At 45.6% G+C, this 21,271-nt stretch overlaps 1 protein-coding gene across 2 annotated transcripts; it reads right to left on the bottom strand.

Moving 5' to 3' along the window:
* Positions 1-10,132: 10,132 nt before the first annotated feature.
* On the bottom strand, positions 10,133-14,287 carry LOC127308969 (protein RMD5 homolog). 2 transcript variants are annotated; one of them, XM_051339920.2, is made up of 3 exons: positions 13,959-14,287; positions 12,872-13,047; positions 10,133-11,539 (listed from the first exon to the last, which is right to left on the bottom strand). In XM_051339920.2, exon 3 carries the CDS (start codon positions 11,502-11,504, stop codon positions 10,344-10,346), a length of 1,161 nt encoding a protein of 386 aa, XP_051195880.1. In that variant the 5' UTR covers positions 11,505-11,539; positions 12,872-13,047; positions 13,959-14,287; the 3' UTR covers positions 10,133-10,343. The 2 variants fall into 2 exon arrangements, with proteins under 2 accessions (XP_051195880.1, XP_051195879.1); XM_051339919.2 differs by lacking the exon at positions 12,872-13,047.
* Between the last annotated feature and the right edge of the window lie 6,984 nt (positions 14,288-21,271).

The raw sequence follows: 21,271 nt of genomic DNA, 5'->3' as shown, positions 1-21,271 counted from the left end.
TAATCAAAAGCGAGAAATCCAATGCGAGCTTTCTCCTTAGACCTTTGTACAGGCGGCATAGAGGTACCCCTTTGTGATACTTGGTTAAAACATATGTATTGTAGTGATAATCCAGGTAATCCGAGCTAATTAGGACAAGGTGCGGGCACTATTAGTATACTATGCATGAGGCTTGCAACTTGTAGGATATAATTTACATGATGCATATGCTTTGTTACTACCGTTGACAAAATTGTTTCTTGTTTTCAAAATCAAAGCTCTAGCACAAATATAGCAATCAATGCTTCCCTCTGCGAAGGGCCATTCTTCTACTTTTATGTTGAGTCAGTTCACCTATTTCTCTCCATCTCAAGAAGCAAACACTTGTGTGAACTGTGCATTGATTCCTACATACTTGCATATTGCACTTATTATATTACTTTATGTTGACAACTATCCATGAGATATACATGTTACAAGTTGAAAGCAACCGCTGAAACTTAATCTTCCTTTGTGTTGCTTCAATGCCTTTATTTAGAATCTATTACTTTATGAGTTAACTCTTATGCAAGACTTATTGATGCTTGTCTTGAAAGTACTATTCATGAAAAGTCTTTGCTATATGATTCAGTTGTTTAATCATTGTCTTTACCATTGCTTTGAATCGCTGCATTCATCTCATATGCTTTACAATAGTATGATTAAGATCATGTTGGTAGCATGTCACTTCAGAAATTATCTTTGTTATCGTTTACCTACTCGGGACAAGTAGGAACTAAGCTTGGGGATGCTGATACGTCTCCGACGTATCGATAATTTCTTATGTTCCATGCTTGTTTTATGACAATACCTACATGTTTTATACATACTTTATGATGATTTTATGCGTTTTCCGGAACTAACCTATTGACGAGATGCCGAAGTGCCAGTTCCTGTTTTCTGCTGTTTTTGGTTTCAGAAATCCTAGTAAGGAAATATTCTCGGAATTGGACGAAATCAACGCCCAAGATCTTAAAATCCCACGAAGCTTCCAGAACACCCGAGAGCCACCAGAGGAGGGCCCTGTGGGCCCCATATGATAGGCTGGCGCGGCCAGGGGGTGGGCCGCGCCCCCCTACTGTGTCACCGCCTCGTCGACCTTCCGACTCCGCCTCTTCGCCTATATAAAGGTCCCTGACCTAAATCTTCGAGACGGAAAAGCCACGGTACGAGAAACCTTCCAGAGCCACCGCCATCGCGAAGCCAAGATCTGGGGGACAGGAGTCTCTGTTCCGGCACACCGCCGGGACGGGGAAGTGCCCCCGGAAGGCTTCTCCATCGACACCGCTGCCATCTCCACCGCCATCTTCATCAACGCTGCTGTCTCCCATGAGGAGGGAGTAGTTCTCCCTCGAGGCTAAGGGCTGTACCGGTAGCTATGTGGTTAATCTCTCTTCCTATGTACTTCAATACAATGATCTCATGAGCTGCCTTACATGATTGAGATTCATATGTGCTTTGTATCACTACTATTCTATGTGCTACTCTAGTGATGTTATTAAAGTACTCTATTCCTCCTGCACGGTGTAATGGTGACAGTGTGTGCATCGTGTAGTACTTGGAGTAGGTTATGATTGTAATCTCTTGTAGATTATGAAGTTAATTATTGCTATGATAGTATTGATGTGATCTATGCCTCCTTCATAGTGTGATGGTGACAGTGTGCATGCTATGTTAGTACTTGGTTTAGTTGTGTTGATCTATCATGCACTCTAAGGTTATTTAAACATGAATATCGAATATTTTGGAGCTTGTTAACTCTGGCATTGAGGGTTCGTGTAATCCTACACAATTAGTGGTGTTCATCATCCAACAAGAGAGTGTAGAGTATAGCATTTATCTATTCTGTTATGTGATCAATGTTGAGAGTGTCCACTAGCAAAAGTATAATCCCTAGGCCTTGTTCCCGAATACTGCAATCATCACTTGTTTACTGTTTTACTGCATCTGTATTGCCTGCAATATCACCACCATCAACCACATGCCAGTTGTAGCATCAAGCTATTTTCTGGTGCCGTTACTACTGCTCATATATATTCATACCACATGTATTTCAGTATCTCTTCGCCGAACTAGTGCACCTATACATCTGACAAGTGTATTAGGTGCGTTGGGGACACAAGAGACTTCATGCTTTGTGGTTGCAGGGTTGCATGAGAGGGATATCTTTGACCTCTTCCTCCCTGAGTTCGATAAACCTTGGGTGATCCACTTAAGGGAAACTTGCTGCTGTTCTACAAACCTCTGCTCTTGGAGGCCCAACACTGTCTACAAGAATAGAAGCACCCGTAGACATCAACCATCGATAGTGTCGATGAACACGGCGGGCCGTTGGAGCCCAAAAAGCACTATACAAAGTTTATCAACCAATGCGGAGTGATTGTTAGAGACAACGTCCCAATCACCGTCCGTGAATGGAATGAGCCAATCAAGGCACGTGTTGGTTTCAGTTTTGTCAACAAGAGAATGAAAAAGGATTGCTGGAGAAAGCTTATGGAACATTTCATTCTACCTACGGAATTCAACAAACACGATGAAGAGGGTAACGTGCTTCCGGGTGGACGTGAGAGGAGGAGGCTAGTCAAAGAGTTCGCTCTTAAGAGGCAAATGCGAATAAGAAAGAGTACTTTCATATTATGGGGCCAGTAGGATACCGCCTTTCGGAGCCTAAGTGGCAGAAGATGGAGAACGACCTCAGAGAGCGAGGAATCCCTCTAGGTACAGAGGGATGGGACCCACAAGCCAAAAGCTGGTGGTACGGGCATGGGGATCGCTAGACCCGGAGACAGGGAGGTGTGTTCACCGGAAGAAAGTGTTTACTCCCACCGCCGCCCTTATTGACGCAATGGCCCAAGGTCAAGAGGGGAAGATCAAGTTCAACAGAGAGAACGACACGCTGACATTAGCCCTCGGGAATCGTGAACACCCAGGATGTGTACGAGGTAAAGGCGCCATTCCGTGGAAAGAATGGTTTCCCCAGGACAATGACCCGTACAATTACAAAATCCGTAAGAGAAAGACGGAATGGGATGCAGATCTTATGGGGAGGATGGAAGTGGAACTATTTGACGTGAAGCAGATGGTGCAGGAACTTGTAAAAGACAGATGATCGGAACGGCCGCATGAAGATCATGCAGCGGATGTCGGAAGCCAGCAGCAGAGAAGCAGCGTGGCTTCCACGGTGGCCCCGGCTGGTGCTAATGCACCCTTGGCCCCGGCTGGTGCTAATGCACCGATGATCGATATTCGTGCACCGGAGCCTCACTACCCCGTGGACGATGTACATGAGATGAAAAAATGTGAGCTGCATTATCCAATGGGGAACATTGCCATGAAGTTAGCGATCAGCGGCGCTTTACCTTGTACACCTGGAGCACTCCACCACAACAACCCCATTGCAGAAGGCTATGCTCGTGTCACGGTGGAAGACATAGTCCAAGGGTGCGAGGACCTGGAGATTGACTATGCTACATCCGAAGGGGAGAAAAGACTTCGAGATGTCAAGCGCCAGTTCGTTCTATGGAAAAAGAAGTACATCAAGTTTCCAGGCGAGGCGCCAAGGACACCGACCCCGAGGAATCACCCAACAAGTCCACCCCCTCCGGTGGTGGTGGTTCACCTACACCTCCTTCACGTCAGCCGACGCCGCCCCCAATCCACCTCCGGCGGGTAAGCAGCCGCCGCCCCCAGTCCACCTCCGGCGAAGAAGCAGAAGCTGGGAGTTACGAAGGACAGCAAGGCAACCCCCTCCTGGCCTATTAACCCGGAGCCTTATGTACCTAAGACCACAAGGGTACCAATGCCATCACTGAAGCCTCTTCTCCCGAGACCTTGGGAACTTAGTGTCGAGGAATCCGACGCGGCCGCGGCTGCTCACCATGAGAAATGGAAGGCGGAAGTTAAGGCGAAAAAAGAGCCTCAGCCCAAGCCGGTATTTACTGAGAAACAAAAGAAGTGGGCTAAGGATTTTTTGACGACACCGTCCCAAATCTAGCAGAATCTGCCAGACGACTATGGACGTGAATTTCGTAGGCAAGTAGAATTATTGTAAAAAAGCCATGGCGGAGAAGAAAGCCTTGGAGGAGAAGGAGAAGAAACTCTTGGAGGAGAAGAAATAAGCAAGTAAAAAATGCGGGAAACAAGTTTCACAGCTCGGGCAATAGAAAAAACAATCGATCCCTCCGCTCAAAGTGGAAGCAGGTCCTTCCGCTACGTCGTCCTTCAAAGCCGATATGGATAAGGACATGGAACTATTGGACCCCGCTATCCTATCAGCTGCTAGAGAATAGGGAATGACTGTAACGGCGGCCAAAGAAAAAGCGGTCGGGTTCGGTGTGACTCTTCGTGCATTGTTAGGCATTGAGGATGCGCCAATAAGTGAGGTAGCATTTACATATGTGCTGAATGGGCCTCTCGTCGAGCCTGCGCAGGAAGCGGTCTACCAACACAACTGCGAAATCTGCTATCCTGGTACAAGGATTTCATAAAAAATAATGCCGACGAAGAATATGTTTATGCGGAAGTTAGAGAGGAGCACCACTTCAAACAGTACTGTGTACAAGTTCATCTGAGTGAATTATTCCAGTTGTTCAATTTGCGCGAGCTCGACAAATCTATCATGAGTTGCTACGTTCTGTAAGTGATTTATTTCTATAATTAAATCTCTACATCATCTCGTTCATTCCCTGCACTATATTGTCCTATCTATATTCTTGTGTACACTATTATCCAGAATGAAGCTTGGGGAATGCAAAAGAAGGAACATCTATGATGTTGGGTTCGTCAACCCACATATCATCAATGGATATGTGTTAGAAAAATACCCCAAAGACGTGGAGAAAGACCTGTACGACTTTGTTAGAAAGCAGAAACTCAAAAGTGAAATTCTATTTCCTTACCATTTTGGGTGAGTGTTTCTATCTTGTGCACATTCTCTTTTGTTATGTCTAATCGATGAGTTATACATGACTGTGCATGTAACGTGTCCACATGTTCCACTGGATTCTGCTAATAATTGAATTTGACAAGTCCAGAGTTTGCGTCATGGACTCTCTGAATATGGAGCCAAAGCATTGGATCGACATAAGGAAATGCTGCAAAAGTAATTATTTTCAATCATTTGCGCACTATATCGGCCTCTTTCGTTCATTTCCCGTTCATTTCCTGATATGAAGTAACTAATAACTCCCTTGTTCATTTAATTTATTTGCCCCTGTAGGGTTTGGAAACGGTTCAAAGAAGACATAACCGGTGAATTCAAAGATGAGCTAACATTTAAAATGTTTGCTAATGTGGATACTCAGCCACCGGGAACCAATCTATGTGGATACTATGTTTGTGAGTACATCCGAGTACACACCTCTGAGCGGAGGGCTGAGGATATTAACTTGAGGAGGATTGACTTGCGGAAGAAGCTTAATCCAGAAGCTCGCTTCCGACCAATTCAATAGAAATTAGCAGGATTTTTTATGTGGGAAGTCCTCCATCGTAAATGAGAACACTATTACAAGGACTAAGAACTTCTGCTGCCGTAAATTGTATATATCCCGGCTGTTTCAAGTTGTATATGATCACCCGAGATTGAATATTATATATACCTCTTGCATTCTTCTTGTTTGAATTTTCAAACTTATTTGAAATTGTATATTCATATGCATCAGAATATGTGTACTGAAATTTCATTGAAATTAAAATAAAACTCAAATAAAATATAAAAGAAATGAAACACAACAAAAAAATAAACCAGATTTAGGGGGATTAAAACCCTAAACCTGCGTAGACATTTAGTCCCGGTTGGTCTGGCCAACCGCGACTAAAGGTCCTCCACCCCGACGGACGCCTGCCGACCACGTGGATGGGCCTTTAGTCGCAGTTCATAAGCAACCGTGACTAATGAGAGCCTTTAGTCTCGACCCTTTAGTCGCAGTTGCACAACCAGGACTAAAGCCCGTTATGAACCGCGACTAAAGGCCCTTTTCTACTAGTGCAGACCTTCAAAAGATCCAACTCGGAGTTACCTCTAAAGAGATTTAGAAAGTGGTGGTTCCTAAAGTACTTCACAATTGCTTTCCGATATGTATCAACCATCCAAGCAAATTTATTTCCGAAGTCTTTGAATATTAGATTCAGTGTGTGAACCACATATGGAGACCAAAATATATGCTTATGCACCTCTCAAATATTAAAGAGAAACACAAATTATGAATACAACAAAAGTAAACGTCATTGGATATATGTAATTACTCAAATCAATGTAACAAACTAGGAGAAACCTACTCTCTGAATTTCTCTGCCCGCAACTTTGCAATTAGATGCATTATCAGTGATGACCTGAAGGACATTAGACGGGCCAATCTCCTCAATGGCTGGCAATAAGAATTGTGCAATGGCTTCACCTGTCTTCTCTTCTCCGGAGAAGTCTTCTCTGAATAACTTGCGTCAGCCTCCTGGACATCATTCTGATATACTAACTTGCGTTTCGACCCAAACGCCATTGCAATCTCTGAATAATAAATAGGTTCATAGATATATTACATTCGTACTTACAAGAGAGAAGATAAATCTCAATGTTGCAGGGCATTAGTGATTATCATTGTTTAATAAGCCATACAAATTATACACATATTGGAACCCACACTGTGTGAACATGTACATACAGCTATGGAGCTGAAATCCCCAAAATCAGAGATCAACAATAAGAAGAGAATTGCATACTATATGAACATGTACGTACAAGTGAAGTTGCAACACTTGTGCTTCAGAAAACAAAAACAGTAATGAATTTGCATATAGTGGCCTATGAACCGCCAAACCAGAGATTAAGCCTGTAACTAGTTCAAGCCTCACAACAAGTAAAATAGGTGTAGATAGCCAGTCATCTCCACAAACCAAAACGGAAACAGTAAAATAGGAGCAGATAGCCGAGATAATTACAAAAACCCACCACAGTTGTGGCTAGGTTATCAAAAAACCACCAACTTTCATATTTTTGACAGAAAACCACCGATTTGGTGTAACAACGTGACAAATACCCACCACTTCGTGAAATAACGACGGATCAGCAAGTTTAGCACCAAATTGACAGGTGGGCCCCATTGTCAGGCTGACGTGTCAAGGCTAAAACGGAGAAGAATAGACATTAGAGACTTATAAATTGTGGGTTTTTTTCAAATTTACCCGGGCCCACATGTCAGCCTCCCACTATCAGATCTGGGCCCAAATATTTAGCTCCTTTTTTCTTATTCTTTTTTTCCTTCTTTTTTTTCTTTCTTATTTCTTTTATCCTTATCCAGTCGGAGCAGCACGCCCTCGCCGGCATCACTGGCTCCCCACGACGCTCCTTATCCTGCCGGAGCAGCACACCCTCGCCGGCATCACTGGCTCCCCACGACACCCCTTGGTCGGCGCTATCCCGCGCCGCTGCCCTTGCCTAGCGCTCGCTCTCGCCGCCCCACGCCGAGGCCGCCGTCCAGAGCTCTTCCGCGCTGCCCCTTGGCCGGCGCTCGGCCGCTCCGCCGCGCCAAAATATCGTGCGACCGCGGCCGTACACTCCCGCGCCGCCCAGACCGGCGAGGACCGCCTCCACCCCTTGGGCGGTCCTTGCAGGCTGCACGCTGTCCCTCCCTCCACCTCCCTGTAGCAAGGTCGGCGGCGGTGAGGAGCTCCGTCAGGTGGCACTTCAGACCAGCGGGGCTCGATGGAGAGGTCTCGGAGGTGCGCCTAGGCTCAGGGATTGTTGGTATGGGGGTTGGGGGAGCTTACTCCGGCGGTAATTTTTTGCCGGAGTTGTGGCGGCGCCGGAGCTCGTGAAGAGGATGAGGACGTTGCGTCTGGCAGTTTTCTTTTTCTTTTCTTTTTTAAGGTGGTCTTGGAAATTTACAAAGAAGTCCAATTTTTTGTCTCTTGCCTGTTGTTGACTGCCACGTCAGCCTGATAAGGAGGCCCCACATGTCATAATTGTGGTTAACTCACTATGCACGAGTATTACAACATAGTGGTCGTAGTTTGTCACGTTGTTACTAGGGGTCGGTGGTTTTTTGTAAAAAAAATGAAAGATGGTGGTTTTTTGTTAACCTAGCCACAATTGTGGTAGGTTTTTGTAATTTTCTCCAGATAGCCAGACACCGGGTGTATGCGTACCTGAATCTCAAGCCTGAATGCGAGCAGCAGGCCGGTTCTGACTTCTGATTTCGCAGCAGCCTGTACAAAGAGAGGAGAGAAATCTTCAAAGATTAAGAGCTTGCCTTTTTCATAATGTACTAGCTATTTGAATAGCAACTGTTTTTTCATAAGGGTTCAGTGTATTTTCATTGGGAGATTCATCTCATTCCTGTACTAGGAGCAAAGACAAAATCATGTGTGTGATTATATAGAAGGAGCAACTACATCAAGACGATTAGCTTCCATTCATGCAAAAAATGTGCCAGTCCCTCCACTCACGCCTACTTATCAATTCATCCTACTGCGATGATTAACACACATTGAGACATATTATACATTATATGTGCATTGGTAAATCTGTTGCAAACTGAGAGACATTACTCTTTGTAATGGTTGATGTTTATATTCATTTCCATAAGAATATCTCCAAAATTATGTTGTCTTGTATTCCCTGGAAAATCGAAATCGGCAGCGCCAAACAAATGCAAATGGTCATCAATACAACGGACTATTTTCTTCAAATAATCGCCATCGTTGCAACTAAGTTGCAACACGGTAATATATCCATCCATTGGGCAGGACATGTACAATGACATGATACTGAATCTTACCGTCGGTGAATAATCTCCGCAGGAGGATACATCTATCTATCTCCCCGGGCTTCAGCTCGCTGCCGTAAAAGGTAAACGTAGGTAGGGTTTCATCAGGGTTTCCCGCCAGATAGGGAACGGAAAGAGATTGGGAGAGGACCAGAGGCTAAATAACTCACATCGATTGGAACCGGAGAGGAAGGGAGAAGACACGACGGTCGGCGCCGGGGACGGCTAGGGCAGGTCGCCGGCGGAATTTCTTCTGATGCGGTAGCGGTCAAGTCGGTCGCGCTGACCTGGGTCGAAATTGCGTCGCCCTCTGATTCCCCTTCCCGCGTTTTTCACATGTGAAAATCGATAATTTGACAATCAATTCTTGCTTCACCCAGCTATGAATGAACAGTAATATAGACCACTAAGTCATGTCTACCAATTGAAATCTTTTTCTATTATATACTTAACCAACAAATGATTATTTTATATGCACTAATGTTTTCTTGATGTCGTTTCTATAAGCAGTCGCGAAAAATCATAAACATCACCTAAACAGCCATAGTCTAAATTCAACATAGCACTAGTGTCTCAACAGTCAGTAAGCTCAATAGCACAGAGTGGTTCCTGAGGAATGAATAACTGGTAAAAAATGATGTTAGTAATCAAGCTGAAAAAAGAATCCACTTTAAAAAAATTGTGTTCAAGTGAATGCACCAGTAGTGAATAGAATTCTGGCTGTTTGTTGTTGTATGAAAAATATAATAATATGCACTTGAGAGCTAGCAAATTTCCTTTTATAGAATGAGAAATTCCTAGTCATGTACTCAGATAAACTGTCACACTACTTTGACAATCTATTTTGTACTGCACATATTATAGATATCCATGTAAGAAAAGCACGCAGAGAGTAACAATCTTGTAACTCGTACCATTGTCCAACTTCATACCACCGGCCAAATTAATTAGTAATAATCCTGTAATCCGTATCACCGTATCCTTGTCTAACTTTATTGAGGCAAGTGAAGATTACAGATTACTATTGGAGCCGACAGAACTCTTTTTGAAGGAGAAACATTCAGAGAAAAACAGTAATACAATCGGCCAAATTAATTAGTAATAATCCTGTAATCCATATGACCGTATCCTTGTCTAACTTTATTGAGGCAAGTGAAGATTACATATTACTATTGGAGCCAACAGAACTCTTTTTGAAGGAGAAACATTCAGAGAAAAACAGTAATACAATCGGCCAAATTAATTAGTAATAATCCTGTAATCCGTATGACCATATCCTTGTCTAACTTTATTGAGGCAAGTGAAGATTACAGATTACTATTGGAGCCGACAGAACTCTTTTTGAAGGAGAAACATTCAGAGAAGAACAGTAAACAATATTAGATTTTCGTGTTCAGTAGATATTTTAGCAACAGACTGGGTTTTGCTACTGTACAGATTAACATTCAGGATTCAATAAAGATACAGGTGATTATATTACAGAAAAAAGTTATTGGATGGGTGGAACAGAAAACATGAAGAAACCACTTGTATAAAAGATTTTGATCTGGAAAAAGATGAAACAATCTAGAAACGAAGCTGCTTGCACTGCGAAGCTACCGCCTCGGAGGGGCAGTAAGGGCACTTGAAAGTTCTGGAGCTGCTCTTTGACAGCTTCATGATTGATTGCTTCGATACAGCGTGTCCACAGGGCATCAGCATCGGAGGGTTCTCGTCACTTGACTGCTCTCTCAGCACTGGGCATACAAACACAGAGTGGTACTGGAACTCTGGTCCAATGTCTATGGGGACTGGAAGCTGTTTCATGGCCTGCCACTCCTGCTTTTTGGCAGCCATTACCATGGTTAGCTTCAACAAGGTCGGCAGTCCTTGAAAACCAGCTGATATAGCTACATTAAGTGGGCTGTCGCTAGACTGTCCCAAGATGCTGCAGAACTGATGGATTAGCTCCTCAGATAGCTTCTCCCATTGCGTCGATGACACAAACTCGGCATATGGGGACTGATCAAGCCGGTCCCAGATAAGGCAAGCCATCAGCCTCGGGATCTCCGCCTCGTGCATGAAGCCAAAGGGCCCCAGGTGAGTCCTTGCATATTGTAAAGCCTCGGCTTTACTTCCTTTATTAATAAGTATCTCAACAAACTGAAGAGAATGGAGCTTCAGCTCAAGCATTGAGCTATTCTGCAACAGCTGATCATGGTTCTTGGCAGCCCAACTGAGTGCAGGCTCAAGGTTTCTTGCTTGCATCGCTTCAAGGATTCCATACATCTCTTGAAACGATGATTTCAGGTAAGACCGATCTGACTCAGCACACTCATGGACAAAGGAGTCTCCGAGATCAAAGAGGCCCTGGCGGTAGAAATGATTTGCTATTATGTTGTTTATTGTGGAAGTCTCAAAATCCACATTTCTATATGCCTTTGATATATCTGGATTAAAAGACTTCTCAAGGAGCTTGAGATATTTGCTCAGAGCAACATTCAATTCCTTTTGACACCCTTCAAGCTGGTTCAATGGCGCCACTTCGTTCAGCTTGGCCTTCAGTTCTGCAAGGATGTGTGAATGGTCACAACTGTCCATGGAATCTGTATTCATCATCTGTATCTTCGATATTGCCTGCGTAACTTCATTCACTATCTGATCAATAGCTTCCTGAACTTTGGTAGAAGATAAGGTACGTTTTTCGACAACTCGTTCAAAGGCCTCTCTTAGACTGTCAATCTCCATTGTAGTGCACCAAACTAAGCGGCACAGTTATGGCACTGCATGCAAATGTCCAAAATCACATATACATAAATAATTCGTTCAGAAAACTACAATGAAGCAAAATAAATGGAAGATACATAACAAATGTCTAACTGCTGACCATTCAGAATGCAGAACTAAAGCGTACAATTAATAATTCCTCGTTCCAAATTAGTTGACACAGCTTTTTTTCCAAAATGAGTGAACCTATACTCTGAAATGCATCTATATACATGCGTATCTAGACCAAATCTGACCAAAGCCGTGTCAACTAATTTGGAACAGGGGATACTTCAATCTGGTGGATAAACCTATTGTGATCAAGAATCTATGAGAAAAAATAAACAATCGTTGCCACTCAAACATTAAAGACAGTATTCAACATTCAAATTTCTCCAACTCATGTTGCACTACACTAAAACTCGAGACGTTGGCCAAATACTAGCAGTGCTCATAATATCTTAGACCAGCCACTATGTTGCACAAAAGCGAATCATAGAAGGTTTTGAACCGGTTCCGCACACAGTAAGGCATCGCACCATGCAACCTGACAACAAAAACGAACCAACTACTTGGTTCGGTTCATATCCAGTAAAATAACATTTCTAAGCTGGCACCACATCACAAAGGGAGAGAGGAGGGTTGCTTGTGAGGCAGAAAGGGAGGGAAGAGGAGCACAGAAAACGAATTATTCACTGTGTTGTAGGTCCCTCTTTGCATGTTGAAGCGATGCCATACATAGCAGGAAGATCACAGCGATTCCAAATACTGACAGCTTTTTCAATGAACCGATTCCACATACTGGATGGTCTTAGGAGCTCATAGGCAAGACAAATAGTGCTAATCTGCAATGAGAGTGACACCTATAAAGCAAGCTGTCAAAATGATCACACATTCTCCTTAAGCTGCACCGATAAAGCAAATAGAAGGCAACACCATGTTATCATTGTAACCTTTCTCTCTCAGTTCATAACCACTGACTGTCTAGTGCTCCCACAATAGAGCAGCCTGCAATTATTTTGACCATGAAGTGACGTTTAAAACTTTTATAACTATGTTGTTCACATGTGGGTTTATTGAAATCATTTAGTGAAAGTGCACTGTGCATACGATACGTATGTATTGGCTCTCGAGGACATGATTGCAAACACATATTTTTATAGATAAAGAAGAATTTTATTGCTCTTTGTCTACCACAGAGCAATAAGTTATTAGTTTATTGCAAGTTCTAGGGCGGTAAAACTCCACCTAACAACTCAGCCAAACACTGAGCATGAAATTAAAGAAGTGCACATGGACATTAGAACACCAAAATAAATATGCTCACAATGAGTGACGAAGACAACAACCTAAGCCGTGTCTGAATAGAATACCAGAGTGGTGACTGCATGCACACCACCTCATACAGCTCGTCGTCAAGAACAGCATTCTTCATGTCGAGTTGAGAAGTATACCAGGGACAAAACAAGGCCACGGCAGCAAGAGTGAGAACAAGAAAAGACTCGTCGTTGTCACGGCCATGCTCCTGCTGAAGCCCCATGCCACAAGGCAAATCTTTTTAGCACTCAAGAGAATAATCAGAGCAGGTCATAACCAAGTATACCCGCTTGCAAGTGATGGGATAGAAACATGGAGGAAGAGGGCCAAGAGCACTAATTAGATTCCTTTTGTGCTTCATCATTCAAAAATAACGACAGTACCTTACACCAATGTAGGCTTGCAGTTTTATTTTTTGGCGGGGAATGTAGGCTTGTAGGAGATGCATCTGCCGTTCAAAGCACTTAGTTCATTGAACAGAAAAAATCCACTTCACCTGTTATCTAGTGCGGAACACAACACGGTACTCTCAGCCACCATATCCAATCGGCCACGCAAACCAAATCTACAAAGAGGACCCGTGGCTGACAGTATCACGGGCGTCATGTTCTGCACTAGATAACCGGTGAAGTAGATTTTTTTCCTGTTCAATGCTTTGAACGGCAGATGAATCTCCTACGGCTACAAGCCTGCATTCCCCGCCTCACCTCAAAAAATCGAGATCTTTTTCCTGCAGCAGCGAACGAGTAATGACCCGGCTCTAACAAATCAAGGAGCACGTAACAAGTACACAACAAGTCTTCGAAACAAGAAGCGCAGATGTACAATGTACAGACAGGCAGACAGGCTACTTCCGTCGTCTTTGTTTCTACCCTGAACTGGTACTGGAATTAAGCACGGCTTGTCTAGTCCCGATAGAATATGGATCTGTAATCCGCAATAATTCCTACGTAAGCCTACTTTGCTTTTGCACCGAGACCTGGGGCCGCCTCCAACTCCAAGAACTAGGAGACTGAGTAATCGCAGATGTAAGTAGCTTCGTGTGACTCGGGTGGATGCAGGGATATGCAGGACGGGTCGTGATAGCAGGAAAAGGGAGGAGTAGGAATTCCCTGTTACCTTGATGGTCGGGTAGATGCAGATGATCGCCGGCAGCTGCTCCTACAAGCCTAGCATGTGCGTGCGTCACCAGCCTCGCCTGTACTCGCAACTTGGCCGGCCGTCGCTCGCCTCGCGATCTTGAGGGAGGAGTGGAGACGAGTCGCACAAGGAGCAGGTCAAGGGAGACGGGACCAGAGGCACCAGATGGGAAGAAGGGACGGCCGGACGGAGGTGTGCCGGCGTCGGCCGCCCGCCGCCGGTGGTGGATTTGGGGTTGTGGTCGCGCTGGATTTGGGGGAAGTTGAGATTGGCGATTGCGTGCGAGGGGAGGGGGGAGAGTCGAAGATTGATTAAAAAATTATGATATTTTTTCATGTACAACTAAATTTTATGTTCGTATATAAGTTTTGGAGAAAAAAATAAAAAAATTTGTGTTCCATGCAAAAAAGATAAATCTTGATGACTATTCATGGAACACATTTTTGTCTGTTTGCACACACCACATAAAGTGTTCTTTTTCCTAAGGACATCTCCACCGGCGCAACGCATTTTAGCGTCTTGCATCGACCGAAATGGTCAAAATCGACCACGCGTCCGTTTGCGTCGGGTGGCTCCAGCGGCACGACGCATTTTTTTGGCTGAATCATTTTTTTATACATGAAACATAATTTACATAGTAAAAACATGAAAAAACCCTAACGCTGCTGCTCCTCGTCGCTGTTGAGCACGATGAGCTCCGGTATCACCCACGGTCAGTTGCCATCCGGGTGAGCGTATGCCGGGCGCGCCAGCGGTGCTGGAGGTGGAGGCCCCCAGAGCTGCGGTTGTGGCGGCGGTGGAGGCGTCCAGAGCTGTGGCTGTGGCGGTGGTGGAGGCGCCCAGGGATATGGTTGTGGCTGCGGTGGAGGAGGCTCCCAGGGCTGCGGTTGTGGCGTCGCCGAGTCCTGTAGTGCCAGTCGAAGGGCTTCATCCTCCGACAGGCCCGGCGGCATGATGCTGGTGGCGTACCGGGGCAGCGGAGGCTGCACAGGCGCGTCGTTCTCGTAGACGAGGACGCCGAGCTTCGCCATCTCGTCATCCGTCATGTTCTCCGGGAACTCGAAAACGCGGCCCTCCGCCACGGCCTGCTGCCATTCGTGGAAGATGGCCGCGACGTAGTCGTCGCTGTCATCCTTCACCTCCTCGTTATGGTACGCGAGCGCCTCGATGTAGTCGTCCTCGTCGTCGTAGGCGGCGTAGGCGTCGTCGTCGCGGTCGTCGTCGTCGTTGTGCTGCGCGCGCGTCGCCGCCTGCTGACGACGCCTCGGCGCCTCCTATCTTCGTGGACGAGTCGGCGGTGCAGCCCCGAAGGGAAAATCCCTGTCGCCCATGAAGCCCGCCCTTTTTCTCTTATCCGTCTCGGTCGACAGATACGTACGCCAGCTGTCGGAGTCGATGGCGTACGCCGGATCGGCGGGGAGGTCCGGCGGCAGGTACCGCCTCCTTCACCGGATCTCCGCGGTCCGGTCAGGCTCGCGGGCAGGGACTGGAGGGATGGGCATCCGGCGGCAGCTAAGCCGCCAGTCGCCAGGCAGTTGCACGCCGGACCAGGCCTCGCACGGCAACCATTTGTCGTGCATTAGCCTCCCCAGCGTGACGGGGAGCGGCACCCTCTTGCTGCCACTGCCGGAGGCCTCGAAGTCGTTCTTCTTCCCCATGGCGCTACGGCGGTGGTGGTGCGAGTGGAGGTGTGGGGGAAGGAGGAACGCGGCCAGTGGTCTTTTAAGGGTGGCCGCGCGCGGGATACGATGCCATTGAAGGCAGCGCAGAAGCCCAGCCGCCGCCCGCCAGTGCGCGTGCAGAACAGGCAGCCGCGCCATTGATGTCGAAGGCTGCGGTGCAGACGCGGAAGCGCTGACCGCCGAAGCGATGACGTCGATGCAGACTCGCTGCTAGGCGGGAGCGGACACTTTGCGCGTCCGCCGAGCGTCCATAGAGACGCAAACCTGGCGCATATTTGCGGCAGGTTTGCGTCTCCGCGGACGGCCCGGTCACTTTGCGTCACGCCGCTGGAGAGGGTGCCAGACGCATTTTCGGTCAAGGCGAACGCAAACGGTCGCACAGCGTCCGTTTGCGCCGCGCCGCTTGACATAGGCATCCCCAATGGGCCTGCCGAAGATGGTACCCGGGGTTTACTGAAGGCCCACGACCCGAAGGATAAGAAGAATCGGAAGCCCAAAATTACTATTAAGGAAAGCTAGAGTTGTATTAGGAGACAATACTTGTAATCTTGCGGGATGAGTTGGAAACCCTCCCGGACTTTGTAACTTGTGTATTACGAATCCCTCGGCTCCGCCTCCTATATAAGGGGGAGTCGAGGGACAAAGAAAGCATCGATTCATTGTCTCACAAACCCTAGTTTTCATATCGTCGAGCACTTTTCGGCTGAAACCTTCGAGATCTACTTGCCCTCTACTTCCGACTAAAACCCTAGTCTACAACCCGTAGGCATTGACAAGTTAATCCCTTGTCAATTGGCGCCGTCTGTGGGAATTAGAGGTGTCAAGGATCTGATCTCGATGGCACGTTCAAGATCGTCGACTTCGTCAACGGCAAGCAACGCGATGGATAGAGGTAAATAGATCGAAATTGGTCTAGTCGATTTTGTTCCTCACCCGCCCTCCCGTTTGGATGCATATGCGTATCTGGAGGAGCCTATGGAGATGACGTTCGGAAGGTTCCACTTTCGCATCGAGAAAGAAGGAGCGTATCATCTCGAAATTCCGATCTCATCGGGATTATCGGCGGTCGATTCCGATTTTTCGAGTTCAACATCGTCAATCGAGTCAGGCGACGAGGAGACTTCTTCGCCACGCTTCATCAGCACCAGGGCAAGCGAAAAGCTCGCCAAGATCTTCAGCAACATGTCCTTCGAGTCATCTGCGGACTCAGATATAAGCGATGACTCGAGCAGCATCGACAGCTTCAACTTCATCGATAGATCCACTACCATTGGCAAGGTCTTCACCAATCTCTATGATGGTGTCACCAAACCCAGCAAGGCTCAGAATCCAAAATATCATCAGATTTATGCCATTGGAGAAACAAGTCGCGATCAGGAGGAGACTGAAGGAGATATGCCCTAGAGGCAATAATAAAGTGGTTATTATTTATATCTTTATGTTTATGATAAATGTTTATATATCATGCTAGAATTGTATTAACCGAAACATTAGTACATGTGTGATATGTAGACAAACAAGAAGTCCCTAGTATGCCTCTTAAACTAGCTTGTTGATTAATGGATGATTAGTTTCATAATCATGAACATTGGATGTTATTAATAACAAGGTTATGTCATTGTGTGAATGATATAATGGACACACCCAATTAAGCGTAGCATAAGATCTCGTCATTAAGTTATTTGCTATAAGCTTTCGATACATAGTTACCTAGTCCTTATGACCATGAGATCATGTAAATCACTTATACCGGAAAGGTACTTTGATTACACCAAACACCACTGCGTAAATGGGTGGCTATAAAGGTGGGATTAAGTATCCGGAAAGTATGAGTTGAGGCATATGGATCAACAGTGGGATTTGTCCATCCCGATGACGGATAGATATACTCTGGGCCCTCTCGGTGGAATGTCGTCTAATGTCTTGCAAGCATATGAATGAGTTCATAAGAGACCACATACCACGGTACGAGTAAAGAGTACTTGTCAGGAGACGAGGTTGAACAAGGTATAGAGTGATACCGAAGATCAAACCTCGGACAAGTAAAATATCGCGAGACAAAGGGAATTTGTAATATATGTGTATGGTTCATTCGATCACTAAAGTCATCGTTGAATATGTGGGAGCCATTATGGATCTCCAGATCCCGCTATTGGTTATTGGTCGGAGTGAGTACTCAACCATGTCCGCATAGTTCTCGAACCGTAGGGTGACACACTTAAAGTTGGATGTTGAAATGGTAGCACTTGAATTATGGAATGGAGTTCGAATATTTGTTCGGAGTCCCGGATGAGATCCCGGACATCACGAGGAGTTCCGGAATGGTCCGGAGAATAAGATTCATATATAGGATGTCATTTTATGTGAAATAAAATGTCGCGGAAGGTTCTATGGAAGGTTCTAGAAGGTTCTAGAAAAGTCCGGAAGAAACCACCAAGGAAGGTGGAGTCCACAAGGGACTCCACCTCCATGGCCGGCCAGCCCTAGATGGGGTGGAGTCCCAAGTGGACTCCACCATAGGGGGCCGGCCACCCCCCCACATGGGAGGTGGGAATCCCACCTTTGGGTGGGAGTCCTAGTTGGGCTAGGTTTCCCCCTCCTATGGAAGGTTTTGGTTTTCGGGTCTTATTCGAAGACTTGGACACCAACACTTGGGATCCACCTATATAATGAGGGGCCAAGGGAGGGGGCCGGCCACCCCAAGACCATAAGCTGGCCGCCCCATAGAGTGGCCGGCCACCCCCTCCCAAACCCTAGCCAAGCTCCTCCACTCCATATTGCCCGCATTGCTTAGCGAAGCTCCGCCGGACTTCTACACCGCCACCGACACCACGCCGTCGTGCTGTCGGATTCAAGAGGAGCTACTACTTCCGCTGCCCGCTGGAACGGGGAGGTGGACGTCGTCTTCATCAACAACCGAACGTGTGACCGAGTACGGAGGTGCTGCCCGTTCGTGGCGCCGGAACCGATCGTGATCAAGATCTTCTACGCGCTTTTGCAAGCGGCAAGTGATCGTCTACCGCAGCAACAAGAGCCTCATCTTGTAGGCTTTGGAATCTCTTCAAGGGTGAGACTCGATACCTCCTCGTTGCTACCGTCTTCTAGATTGCATCTTGGCTTGGATTGCGTGTTCGCCGTAGGAAAATTTTTGTTTTCTATGCAACGTTATCCTACAGTGGTATCAGAGCCGTGTCTATGCATAGATGGTTGCACGAGTAGAACACAATGGTTTGTGGGCGTTGATGCTCTTGTTATCTTTAGTTTGAGTACTTTGCATCTTTATGGCATAGTGGGATGAAGCGGCTCGGACTAACTTTACATGACCGCGTTCATGAGACTTGTTCCTCGTTCGACATGCAACTTGTATTGCATAAGAGGCTTTGCGGGTGTCTGTCTCTCCTACTATAGTAAAGATTCAATTTACTCTTCTATTGAAAACATTAGTATCAACGTTGTGGTTCATGTTCGTAGGTAGATTAGATCTCTCTCGAAAACCCTAAACCACGTAAAATATGCAAACCAAATTAGAGACGTCTAACTTGTTTTTGCAGGGTTTGGTGATGTGATATGGCCATAATGTGATGATGAATATGTATGAGATGATCATTATTGTATTGTGGCAACCGGCAGGAGCCTTATGGTTGTCTTTAAATTTCATGTTGAGTAGTATTTCAAAGTAGTTGTAATAGTTGCTACATGGAGGACAATCATGAAGACGGCGCCATTGACCTTGACGCTACGCCGACGATGATGGAGATCATGCCCGAAGATGATGGAGATCATATCCGTGCTTTGGAGATGAAGATCAAAGGCGCAAGAACAAAAGGGCCATATCATATCACATATGAACTGCATGTGATGTTAATCCTTTTTATGCATCTTATTTTGCTTAGATCGCGACGGTAGCATTATAAGATGATCCCTCACTAAAATCTCAAGATAATAAAGTGTTCATCCTTAGTAGCACCGTTGCCAAGTCTTGTCGTTTCGAAGCACCTCGTGATGATCGGGTGTGATAGATTCAATAAGTACATATAACGGGTGCAAGACAGTTTTGCACATGCGGATACTAAGGTGGCCTTGACGAGCCTAGCATGTACAGACATGGTCTCGGAACACGTGATACCGAAAGGTAGAGCATGAATCATATGGTTGATATGATGAACACTTTGAGTGTTCGCCATTGAAATCACACCTTTTCTCGTGATGATCGGGTTTAGGTGCGGCGGATTTGGTTCGTGTGATCACTAAGACAATGCGAGGGATATTGTTTAGAGTGGGAGTTCACTTAGGTTTTTAATTATGTTGAATTAAAATTTGAACTCAATTTGTCATAAACTTAGTCTAAACTATTGCAAATATATGTTGTAGAGATGGCGTCCCCAATCAATTTTAATCAGTTCCTAGAGAAAGAGAAACTTAAGAGCAATGGTAGCAACTTCACCGACTGGTTCCGTCATGTGAGGATCTTCCTCTCTGGCGGAAATCTGCAATTTGTGCTTGATGCACCGCTAGGTGACCCTCCTGCAGAAGATGAATCCGATGAAGTAAAAGCCGTTTACGCGACTCGGAAAACTCGGTACTCTCAAGTTCGGTGTGCCATCTGTGCGATCTGGAATCCGATCTTCAAAAACGTTTTGAGCACCATGATCCTCATGAGTTGATGAATGAGCTGAAAGCTATATTCGAGACTCATGCGGCGATGGAATGCTATGAAGCATCGAAACATTTCTTGGTGTATGATGGAAGAAGGCAGCTCCGTTAGTGAGCACATGCTCGCCATGACCGGGCATGCGAAGAAACTCGATGACTTGGGAATAGTGATTCCTAACAGATCGGGGATTAATCGTGTCCTTCAATCACCGCCACCAAGTTACAAGAACTTTGTGATGAACTACAATATGCGAGAACATGAACAAGGAGTTACCTGAACTTTTTGGCATGCTAAAAGCTGCTGAGATTGAGATCAAGAAAGAGCACCAAGTGTTGATGGTCAACAAGACCACCAGTTTCAAGAAACAGGGCAAGTCTAAGGGAAAATTCAAGAAGGGTGGCAAGAAAGCTGCCACGCCTCCTATGAAACCTAAGAACGGCCCTAAGCCCGATCTTGAGTGCTATTACGCAAGGAGAAGGGACACCGGAAGCGTAATTGCTCCAAGTATCTGGCTGATCCGAAGAGCGGCCTTGTCAAGAAGAAGAAAGAAGGTATATTTGATATACATGTTATAGATGTTCATTTCTTGGTTCTCGTTCTAGTACACGGGTATTTGATACTGGTTCGGTTGCTCATATTTGTAACTCGAAACAGGAACTAAAGAATAAACGACAACTGCTGAAAGATGAAGTGACGATGCGCGTTGGAAACGGATCCAAGGTCAATGTGATCGCAATGGCACACTTCCTCTACATCTACCTTCGGGATTAGTTTTAAGCCTAAATAATTGCTATTATGTACCTGCGTTGAGCATGAACATTATATCTGGATCTTGTTTAATGCAAGACGGTTATTCATTCAAGTCTGAGAATAATGGTTGTTCTATTTTTATGAATAATATCTTTTATGGTCGAGCACCACAAAAGAATGGCTTATTTCTATTAGATCTCGATAGT

Source organism: Lolium perenne, chromosome 6 (genome assembly GCF_019359855.2).
Source record: "Lolium perenne isolate Kyuss_39 chromosome 6, Kyuss_2.0, whole genome shotgun sequence".
NCBI classification, from domain to species: domain Eukaryota; kingdom Viridiplantae; phylum Streptophyta; class Magnoliopsida; order Poales; family Poaceae; genus Lolium; species Lolium perenne.
The sequence above is the reverse complement of the archived record's forward strand: the minus strand, read 5'-3'. Positions and strand labels throughout refer to the sequence as shown.